Source organism: Urocitellus parryii, chromosome 3 (assembly GCF_045843805.1).
Source record: "Urocitellus parryii isolate mUroPar1 chromosome 3, mUroPar1.hap1, whole genome shotgun sequence".
NCBI lineage: Eukaryota > Metazoa > Chordata > Mammalia > Rodentia > Sciuridae > Urocitellus > Urocitellus parryii.
The window spans coordinates 190073448-190085246 of NC_135533.1; the positions used below are offsets into that span (position 1 = coordinate 190073448).

At 43.1% G+C, this 11799-nt stretch overlaps 1 protein-coding gene across 1 annotated transcript; it reads left to right on the forward strand.

Annotated features, from left to right (window-relative positions):
* The first annotated feature begins 470 nt into the window (after positions 1-470).
* Ccr4 (C-C motif chemokine receptor 4) lies at positions 471-1553 on the forward strand. The gene has a single exon (XM_026406791.2). It carries the CDS (start codon positions 471-473, stop codon positions 1551-1553), a length of 1083 nt encoding a protein of 360 aa, XP_026262576.1.
* Positions 1554-11799: the final 10246 nt, after the last annotated feature.

Genomic DNA, 11799 nt, shown 5'->3' on the forward strand with positions numbered 1-11799 from the left:
TAATCTTGGCAGCTCAGGAGGATTATGAGTTCAAAGCCAGCCTCAGCAACTTCGTGAGACTCTGTCTCAAAACATAAAAACGGCTGGGGAGGTGGCTCAGTGGTTAAAAATGCCTAGCTAGGTTCAGTCTCTGGAACCAAGCTGGGGTGGGGTGGGGGAAAGAAAAAGAATTGAGTTCCAGTAGAGGGATAAGAAAATGAGTGGCAGAGCTGGACTTTGAACCTAAACTATGCGGGGGGTCAAGGCCTGGGTTATTTCATTGGCCTGCAGGGCACTCTGGGGAATTAGCTCCAAAGTGCTTTGTCCCAGATCATTTTATACCCTTCCCAGGCTGAGGAGCTGTGTTCCACATTTAGCACCATTTTGACTTTTTTTTTTTTTTCCCTTACAGAAATCTTTGTTTTCTCTTCCCGTCATTAGCTGTTTCTGTTGCATCCAGACCTTCCTTGAGAACCTCACAGGTTTGGAAAATGAATCCCACGGATACAGCAGACACTACCCTGGATGACAGCATCTACAGCAACTACTACCTCTATGAGAGCATCCCCAAGCCTTGTAACAAAGAAGGAGTCAAAGCCTTCGGGGAGCTCTTCCTGCCCCCTCTTTACTCCTTGGTCTTTCTGTTTGGTCTGCTTGGAAATTCCGTGGTGGTTCTAGTCCTGTTCAAATACAAGCGGCTCAAGTCCATGACTGACGTGTACCTGCTCAACCTTGCCATCTCGGATCTGCTCTTTGTGCTTTCCCTCCCATTCTGGGGCTACTACGCTGCAGACCAGTGGGTTTTTGGTCTGGGTCTATGCAAGATTATTTCCTGGATGTACTTGGTGGGCTTTTACAGTGGCATATTCTTCATCATGCTCATGAGCATCGACAGATACCTGGCAATCGTGCATGCGGTGTTCTCCTTGAGAGCAAGAACCCTGACCTATGGGGTCATCACCAGTGTGGCTACGTGGTCAGTGGCTGTATTCGCCTCCCTCCCTGGCCTTTTGTTCAGCACTTGTTACACCGAGCGCAACCACACTTACTGCAAAACCAAGTACTCTGTCAACTCCACCACGTGGAAGGTTCTCAGCTCCCTGGAGATCAACATCTTTGGGTTGGTGATCCCCTTGGGGATCATGCTCTTCTGCTACTCCATGATCATCAGAACCTTGCAGCACTGCAAAAATGAAAAGAAGAACAAGGCGGTGAAGATGATCTTTGCTGTGGTGGTGCTCTTTCTTGGGTTCTGGACTCCTTACAACATAGTGCTTTTCCTGGATACCCTGGTGGAGCTAGAAGTCCTTCAGAATTGCACCTTTGAAAGGTATCTGGACTATGCCATCCAGGCCACAGAAACCCTGGCTTTCGTTCACTGTTGCCTTAATCCAGTCATCTACTTTTTTCTGGGGGAGAAATTTCGCAAATACATTGTCCAACTCTTCAAAACCTGCAGGGGCCCTTTTATGCTCTGCCAATATTGTGGGCTCCTCCAAATTTACTCTGCCGACACCCCCAGCTCCTCTTACACACAGTCTACCGTAGATCATGATCTCCGTGATGCTCTGTAAAAAAAAAAAAAAAAAAAAAAAAATGCAAATGCAAAACACAGAGCCAATAAGCTTCCCACCTTCAGAGCTTACTTAAAATTGTATTTTAGTAAGAGTCGCCTGAGAGCAGGCAGCAGGAGGAAGGCATACAGCCACAGTGGAAAGTGTAGGTCTCACCTTGCAACTTTTCCCTCTTCCCAGTAAGCAAGTTGAGCCCCACGGGGGTTCACCTGGACCAAATGTTCTTCTTCACATGAGACCTGCCTCAAGCAGGAGTAAACCTGCAAATTCTGACCAACATTTCAATGAGGTTATGGATGATATTGAAAGAGAACATTCATTCCCTCTAACCTCGACTGATGGGGTAAACAGCTATTCCCTCCTGTGGAAAATGTGCCCTCTGATTAATTTCTAGCTTTTATGGAACAACAAAGAAGGTTTTGATATGCTATCGTAGTGTTTTTCTAGTAACAGATCTGTAGCATGGTATGTTCCATGAAGTCAGGCGGATCACAGAAACAATTAGTGGATCTTGATACTTTGATTGTAAGGACAATTTGTTCATCGAAGGCCGCACTTTCTCTGCCAATTAACAAATGTAAAGATTTGAAGGCATTCGTAAGGTCTGATTTCTAAACTTGAAACACAAGGCATTTAAAGGCCAATATATTTGTTCAAATTCATTTTGCCTGTGGACATGTTTTAATTATACCATGAATATTCAAAATTTTTAAATTAGGGATTTGGAGGCATAGCTCAGTGGGTAGAGTGGTTGCCTAGCATGTGTGAGGCCCTGAGTTCTATCCCTGTCTCTGAAAAATAACAATAATAATGCATAGGCCCAGAATACATTCATCTAGATCTTTTACTTGTTTACAAACATGTTCTTCAAAGTTTAAGGAAGTACTGTCATATTTCAGTAATCTACCTTAAGTGCAATTAGTTGAGGTAAGAAAAATCAAAAGCTATTGCTGATGTGGTATATGAAAGAAGTTTTTAGCCCCAATATTGCACTGATTTTTAAATTTTGGGTGGCTCAGAAGTTGTTTTTTTTTTTTTTTTTTTTTTTTCAATAGTGGTGCCGGGGATTGAACCCAGGGCCTTGTGCATGCAAGACAAGCACTCTACCAACTGAGCTACATCCCCAGTCATTTCTTATAAATTATTTCAATCATGTATAACTTATACCAATAAAATAAATTGCAATATTGTCCTTATTCATACCCTTAATTAGAATTAAAGACTCAACGTCTAGGAGACCACCAATCCCTCCAGAAACATCCAATCTTTTAAGCTATTATCTGACTTAAAATGCTTATGTAATGTGTAATGTTACATTTAAAAATAATGCATCTCCAGGAAACCGATTTTCACTCTGGATTCCTGCCCACCCCTTGGTACTGGGGATTGAACTATGGGGTATGGGGGTAGGAGATGCTCCCCCTGAGCCACAGCCCCTTTTTATTTTTTTTAAATTTTGAGATGGGGGTCACACTAAGTTGCTTAGAGCCTCGCAAATTTGGTAAGGCTGACTTTGAACTTGCCATCCTCTTGCCTCAGTCTCCCAAGTTGCTGGAATTATAGGTATGCCACAGCCTGCCAGGCCAGAAAATTTTATTTTTCAGAAAAGTGGTTTTAAGAATGAAGGTTGATTTTTTTTTTTTTTTTTTTTTGCCTTCATTGGAAATAAACTTGTGTGTGTGTGTGTGTGTGTGTGTGTATATATATATATATATATACACACCCCACTGAGCCTATCTTCTGGACCATGTTTGACCTGATGTGGACAAAAATCAGGTGCTGATCTGCCCCCCTGCCTTGTCACATGTTGCAGATGTCAGGGACTCACCGAGAGGGGCGATTAAAGGGTTCACTGTTACCATCTCAGTTTGGGTAGGGAGAGGAGTCCTGTCACATTGTAGTACACTTGGAGACAAGAACAGGTAAGAATTGAGGGGCAGGTCAACTTCCTGGCAGGGTTTCCTTGGAACAACCTCAGTGTGGGATGCTAGGATCTGCCAAATCCTAACTCTGCATTCCTTACTGAGCCTGAGCATGTGACGCTCCTCCCTTAGCCTTGGCTTCCTCATCTTTAAAATGGAATATATTTTAGATTCAGAGAGAAATAAGATATTTAGCACAAAGCATCTGTGCTACCCAGGCCACGGAAAGAGGGTTTGGGATCTGCTCCCCTGGAGCCTACCCCTCCCTCCCTGACAGAGCTTGTAAGTTTGTTCATTTAATCACAGTGGCACAGAAACTTACGGCACCGGATGAGAACGACTGACAGAAGGGGTTTACTGTTCCTTCCTCGCCACATGCAATATTAAGCAATGATGAGGTGTGGTCTGCATGGCTCTCAACTATCCTTATTTGAAAGCTGGGGGATGTTCCCTGAGGAGACAGGAATTTGGAACTTCAAAGTGACATCCAGATGTAACCCTCAGAACACCAAAAAGTATCTTCCCATCCAGTAACAGAGCTATCAAAAGTAAGCCTCCACATTTCTGCACAAAGGTGGGTTTCACTAAATCTTCAGACATCGGGCCCCTCCCTTCCTTGATGTGTCGCGCACAGATCTAGAGCAATAGAAATGGGTTAGCTTGTGAAGTCATGTAAACATTCTGAAACTGGACCAGGTGATGATTACCCAACATTGTGAATGTACTAAATGCCACTGAATTGTATATATTAAAAATGTTAATTTTATTTTTTTTTTTTTTTTAATCTCAGTAAAAAACCAAAAATTGTTACTCAGCGGTAGAGCGCTTGCCTAGCACGTGTGAGGCACTGGGTTTGATACTCAGCACCACATATAAACAAAGGTCCATTAGTAACTAATAAAAATATTAAAATAGCCCAGACCATAATTGTTCCATACTTGGTGCTCAAATTCTAGTAAATAAGTAAATTTCATTTGCTTCCCACGAGAAAAATAGAGGGAGAGCCAAAGGGTCTTTAAGATTCTACCCCCTCGGGGCTGGGGATGTGGCTCAAGCTGTGGCGTGCTCGCCTGGCATGTGTGCGGCCCGGGTTCGATCCTCAGCACCACATACAAACAAAGATGTTGTGTCCACCGAAAACTAAAAAAATAAATATTAAAAAAAAAGTGTTTAAAAAAAAAAAAAAAAAGATTCTACCCCCAGCCCTAGAGGTCTAATCCCAGGTAACTCTACTACTGAGCTATGTTCTCAGCCCCTTTTTATTTTTGAGACAGGCCTTTGCTATGACTGGCCTTGAATTTGCAATCCTACTGCTTCAGCCTCCCAAGTCACTGGGTTTGCAGGCATGTGCCTTTAAGGGGAGATTCCCTCCCCCACCAAGAAACTAAGGTAACAACTTGGAACTACTTGATGCTATCAGTGTCCACCTGTTGAATGCCTATTTTGTGCTAACCAGAATGCTCAGTGATGGGGAGAATAAAAGCTTTCATAAAGAAGTAAGTTGTAGGGGCTGGGGATGTGGCTCAGCGGTAGCGCGCTCCCCTGGCATGGGTGCGGCCCGGGTTCGATCCTCAGCACCACATACCAACAAAGATGTTGTGTCCGCCGAGAACTAAAATGTAAATAAAATATTTTAAGTAAGTTGTAAGCTCACAAAATTTACAAGCCAATAAGTGGAAAACACAAGATTCGTGTAAGCAAGACAAATATAAGTCAAAGTTTTTTTTTTTGGGGGGGATGATCCAATAGCAGGTTAGCTTTCGACTTTGTCGGAGGAGCATGGTTTTCGTGGAAGGAGGGGAGGAAGGACCTTCTAAGCCGAGGAACATCCTGGGATGGTAGGATGGCGCTGTGTTCTGGGAGAAAGGGACCAGGCTTCTGACAGTACCAGGGAATGTGTGGGAGCAGGAAGAGGATCAAAGTGGGGAAAGATAAGATCAAAGAAAATGAGATCCAAACAGCTGCTGAGTCAGCTGCCTGCCTTGCTGGGCAGACCCTGAGACTGCACAGAGGCTGGTGCGTTGTCCACCCCACCCCTTCCACTACTGAAGCACCCACTTTACTAGCTGTCTGGATGCTGGCAGCTGACAACCCTCAGGACACCAGCTGCCTCCTGAGGAATCATCCTCCTTGGGGGCAGTTCCTATCCAGTAGCTGGAAGGGGAGGGGACACATACACTTGCTCCCTTGCTTAAATCTGAGACAACTCTAAAGGGCTGTCATGACTCCAGAGCTCCCCATAAGAGTAGCTGCAGCTATGTCACTGGCCCTCTCTTCTTACTGCCCAGTCCTGTTTCCTTTATGCCCTTACAGGTGTTACTCCCAAAGAGGACTCCCCATTAAATCTACCTGCTAATCTAGATCTCATTGTTTCCAAGAATCTCAGCCTAAAACAGGAAGCACAGTGGGGAGAAGTGAGCACCTCATGTAAATGGGAACTGACCCAACTGGACTCTTGCTCCCCAGGTTCACCTTGTCCCTTATGCTTTGCCTGCTCAAGCCCTGAAATCTTCCCTTGGTCATGCCCAGCCGAACCACATCAGTGATGCTCGGTTCAGTTCAAACCAACCAGAAGCATGCTCCACTCGTTTCTGAAATTAACTTTTTACTCTTTTAAAAGTTAACAATGATTCCAAACTCTCTGAAAATCAAATATCTACCAAGTGCTTTTGTATACTGAAAGCCTCTTTTTACGTTGATACAATTGGTTTTATCACTCCAAGAAACTGAGGATTAGGGGAACACAATTACTTCTCAAACAGGCAAGTTTCCTATCTCTTAACTAAATGTTCTACACTGACAAGTTTCTGTTTAACCACACAAAGTTCACTAGTTACATCTCCAAAATCCCCAATTGCATTTCTAATAAAAATTTATGTGCCCAAGTTCAAGGATTGACTGAATTGTTCCAGAAACAGTAGGTAGGTTTTGGGTTAACAATTTCTTCATTTAGACTTTTGGTATGAACACAACTGTGAGCCTGCATTTTCAGCTTCTCTAGGAAGTTGTAATATCAAGAAGAGTTAATTTAAAAACCCACAAAATTCCCTTTTCAATCAAACTTGATAAAATACATCTATTTTTGCTCAGAATTCTTAACAGGGTACCCCAGAGGAATTCCAGCTTAGAACAGAAAAGAACTGGCTATCTCTGCTTCCACAGAACATCTCCCTGGAGATCCTAACTCCATACCATAGAAGGATGAAGCAAAGATACCGCAACTGGAAGAAAATGGTGTTCTATACTATGCCAGCCAGTAATTCTCAAAACTGAGGACAAAACACAAGGATGGGGGGGCTAGGGCTGTAGCTCAGTGGCAGAGCGCTTACTCAGCATGTGTGAGGCACTGGGTTTGATCCTTAACACCACATAAAAATAGTTCTTGTGTCCATATTCAACCACAAACACACACACACACACACACACACAAAAAAAAAAAAAAAAACCAAAAAACAATGGACTGGGGTTGTGGCTCAAGTGGTAGAGCGCTTGCCATGTGTGAGGCATTGGGTTCAATCCTCAGCACCACATAAAAAAAATTTTTTTAATTAAAAAAAAAAAAAAACCAAAATACAGAGATCTGAGGAACTCCCAGAGAAGCTTAAGGAGACAAGGTAACTACAAGTAATAAGCTCTGGAATAGAGAAAGGACATTAACCAAGAAACTGAATAAAAACATAACATTAATTAATATACCAATATTGGTTCAGTAAGTATAAGAAATGCACCATCTTAATGTATGACGCTAACAGGGAAACTAGATGTGGGGTATATATATGGTTATATGGTCTTGATTTAACATCTGAGCAGCCATCTTAAATGTTAACCACCATCTTACAAGTTTCGCTTTCCTGGGACTAAGGATGTAGCTCAGCGGTAGAGCACTTGCCTCACATGTTCGAGGCACTGGGTTTGATCCTGAGCATCACATAAAAATAAAGATACTGTGTGTTCATCTACAACTAAATTAAAAAAGAGTTTTGCTTCCTGTACTTACCTCAACTCCCCCCACCCTCATTAGTGACCTACCCCATGGTACTACAATCCTAAACCAATCCCAGAAGGACACAACCCCTGGACTCTAGAAAGCCCCATGGTGCCATCCACCTAAGCCAGTCCCATGCTAGTCCCACTCACCTAGCTCTGACCTAAGCACCCCTCCTCAGCCTGTCCCATAGCGCCATAGCTACAACTCCAAACCCTTACCCCACAAAGCTCAGCACCGGAACATCTCAGGGCCTCTCCTTTATAGAGAGATGGCCTTTATTTGTCAACTTTGACAAACTTTCGTGTGGATCTCTGCTTGGTCTCCATCCTTCATTTCTCTCTCGCCTGTCTCTTGCCTTCTCACTTTCCTTTCAATAGGAATTCCACTAATTTACCAGCCTATTTTAAGTCTAAAAGTTTATTTTAAAAATTGGAGCCAGGTACGGTGGCACATGCCTGTAATCCCAGCTACTCAGGAGGCTGAGGCAGGAGGATCACAAGTTCAAAGTCAGCCTCAGCAATTTAGCGAGGCCCTAAGCAACACAGTGAGACCCTGTCTCTAAATAAAATATAAAATAGGGCTGGGGATGTGGCCCAGTGGTGGAACACCCCTGGGTTCAATCCCCAGTCCGAAAAAAAAAAAAAAAGTGCAAATCGGAAAGGAAAAGTATCCGTAGTAACAATGATAGTATTGAATAACTGGAAAAATCCAAGAGTCACCTGAAAAACTACCATAAACAATAAGTAAACAAGTTCATAGGGTAAAATGTTACTACCTAAACTCAATTACTTATATATTTACAAACAACTATCAGAAGACATGGTGGAAATAGAGAACTTTTTTATTTTAATTTTTTTCCCTATGGTTCCGGGGATTGGACCCAGAGCCTTGTGCATGTAAGGCAAGCACTCTACTAACTGAGCTATATACCCAGCCTAGAACCTACATTTTGAAAGAGAATAAATCCTAACAATTACATAATTACATAATCACACAGTTAAAATGTGCAATGATGCACATGTGCAATCCCAGCTACTCAGGAGGCTGAGGCAGGAGGATCACAAGTTTGAGGCAGCCTGGACAACACTGCAAGACTCTGTCTCAAAAAATAAAGGCTGGGGATTTAACTCAGTGGTAGTATGCCCCTGGATCCAACTCCCAGGGCCACAAAAACAAGCAAAACAAAACAAAAATAAAAAAAAATCCTAAATCTATCTATGTAGTAAGGCATAAAATACATGGGGAAAACCCACTTTAAAATACTACTGCAGATGGGGCTGGGGTTTCAGCAGTAGAGCGCTCACCTCACACATGCGAGGCCCCTGGGCTTGATCTTCAGCACCACATAAAAATAAATATTGTGTCCAACTACAACTAAAAAATAAATATTAAAAAATATACTACTGTAGGGCTGGTGAGGTAGCTTGGTGATAGAGCACTTGCCTAGCAAGTATAGGGCCCTGGGTTCAATCCCCAGCACTGGGAAACAAACAAACAAACAAACAAACAAAACCCCCACTATTGCTGGACTAGACCAGAAAGGCCCTCAATGCTTTCAGGCAAAGAGGAGCAATGTTATGAAATCACTTGATTCTGGGCTGGGACTATGGCTCAGCTCTATGGTAAGACATTTTCCTAGTGTGTTCAAGGTCCTGGGTTTGATCCTCCCAGTGCCACAAAAAAACAAAACCCAATACTGTTGCTTGTGTGTGTGTAGGGGTGGGTATGGGTTTGAACTCAGGGGCACTCTACCACTGAGCTACATCCCAGGCCCTTTTTACTTTGAGACAATCTTGCAGAGTTGCCAAGGCTGGCCTCCAGTCTCCTGCCACTGGGATGCATCACCACACACGGCCAATACCTGTTCTTTAAGTTAAGCTATAGAGTTCAATGTTATTCTTCAATACACATCAATAGTATTTTAAACATAAATAAATAAATAAAGTGCACACACCGATCCTTCTTTTCCTTCTGCTCTTCCTCTTCTCCTCCCTTCCCTCTCTGCCACGCCCTTTGTGCTGGGTATTGGAATTGGGCCCTTGGTATGCTAAGCACATAGTCTAACACTGGGCTTCATCCCCTGCCCCACATAACTGATTTAAAAGTTTACATAAAATTGATCAACAACAAAGAATAGCCAAGACCACTCTAAAAGAAGAGTGTCATGGCACACAACTATAATCCCAGGGTCTTGGGAGGCTGAGGCAAGAGCATCCAAAGCTGCTAAATTGCCAGCCTCAGCAACTTTTAGCAAGGCCCTAAACAACTTAGCAAGACTGTGTCTCAAAATAAAAAAATAAATAAATAAAAAGGGCTGGAGATGTAGCTCAGTGGTAAAGCACCCCTGGGTTCAATCCCTGGTACCAAAATAAATAAATAAAATAGGAGGAGCAATGAGAATACTCCTAAATTATGTTAACTGGGGCTGTAGCTCAGTGGTAGAGAGCTTGCCTAGCATGGGTGAGGCACTGGGTTCAATCCTTAACCAAAAAAGAAAGTCCTAAACCAAGTGAGGCACAGCGGCGCACACTTGTAATCCCAGTTCTTGAGAAACTAAGGCAGGAGGACCGCAATTTCCATGCGCCATTCTGCCTGTCCCCACCCCCACCCATTTTTTTGAGAGGGAGTCTTAGTATGTTGCTAAGACTGACCTTGTACCCCTGGGCTCAAAAATTCTCCCACCTCTCCTTGTGAGTAGTTGCAACTACAGGTATGTGCCACTGTGCCTGCAGGATTTTATGTTTTTGTTTTTTTAAATATACAGGCGTTACTTTCATAATCTGCCAAAGCAACAGAACAAGAAAAAAACAGAGATCTTGTGATGATGACAGCTGACTAATGAACCACACAGAGATATGCCAGATGACAGGGATCCCAGGTGAGTTGAGCCTGTGTATGTATGTCATCCTCATATGACACCTGCCCACAGAGATGTGCAGCGCTTTGAAGATGTGACATCTTTTCCGAGGATGGGGAGCAGAGTGTCCGGTTTCAGATGGGTAGAAGATAGCACGTTAGAGCCTGCAGAATGTAGCAATCATACATGGAATAAACTGAGACCATCATGGGAGGCTGGCAATAGGAATATGAAGTGTACTTAGACTAGACTGTGGTCTAGCTGAGATCCTTCTTGGGAGAATGACCAAAGAGGAGTTTGAGAGAGTCTGTATAGAGCAAAGATGGTGAGTTGAGGAAGGAGTGGGATTTAATTGTGAGGAAAAAGAATTGTCCCTAATCTGAGTCCTGGAGAACTTCTTGAAGGTCACAGACCTGTCGAGTCTACCACTAGGAAGACTTTCAACTAAGGTATATTAAGATTTTCATAGTTCAAGGGTCTTGTTTTCCAAAACTCATTAAAATATAACATATCATAAGAGAAGTCTGAAAGATGGCTGGGTATAAGAGGAACTATGGGAAATTGTTCGACAAATTTTTTTTTTTTTTTAATTTTTTAATATTTATTTTCCATTTCTCGGCAGACACAACATCGTTGTTTGTATGTGGTGCTGAGGATCGAACCCGGGCCGCACGCATGCCAGGCGAGCGCGCTACCACTTGAGCCACATCCCCAGCCCCTGTTCGACAAATTTTTGAGGGCCAACTTCAGGGATGGACAGGCAAAGAGAGAGAAAGAAATAGTAATATTTATAAACTAATAGAAAATCTCCCACTCAAAATGAACATGCAAACCCAAATTCCATAGCCCAAGGAAGAAAATACAATCCTAAAACAACAAGATCAACCATCAAAACAAGGGCTCAAGTGAGATGAAATCAATATAATAAGTGTGAAAATGCTTTTAAATAAACATGCTGATCTGAGAATAACAACACCCACTAAGAAAGAACAAATGATTATAAAACATTGGGCGGATCCCACCAAAGGTGTTAGGAGAGATGCACATGGGTATCAACGGTAAACTTTCCACCAAAAGTGAACTTAAATTTCAATGTCAAGACTCCAGGCTCTTCAGGAGGCTGGCATTTAATAATCAGCTTTTCACCTCGTCTACCTTTCTTTAATAACATCTGGCACTGTGATTTTAGAAGAATGACTCCCATCTCTGTCATTTGTTGATGTCAGTATCCACTAACAAGTATTTAAACTACATGGGCCTCAACCATCCACCCATGAAGTCATCTGCTACACTGAGCTGGTCCTAAATATGGGGCTTCCACAGGGCCACTTCTCAGATCCTTTGGCATTCCTCTTGGGACATGGGAAATGTCCCCCCCCCCCCACTGTGCTTGGTGGCCTCAGAAGACTTAGTGAGGCTATCAGGGCCTTTCTGTTTCCTGCTGGTCTAGCTGGTGTGGGAAGCCATCCTACTCTCTGC

Bases quoted from the DNA above. Each gene is read 5' to 3' on its own strand.
- Ccr4 (XM_026406791.2), top strand. From the start codon at position 471: ATGAATCCCACGGATACAGCAGACACTACCCTGGATGACAGCATCTAC.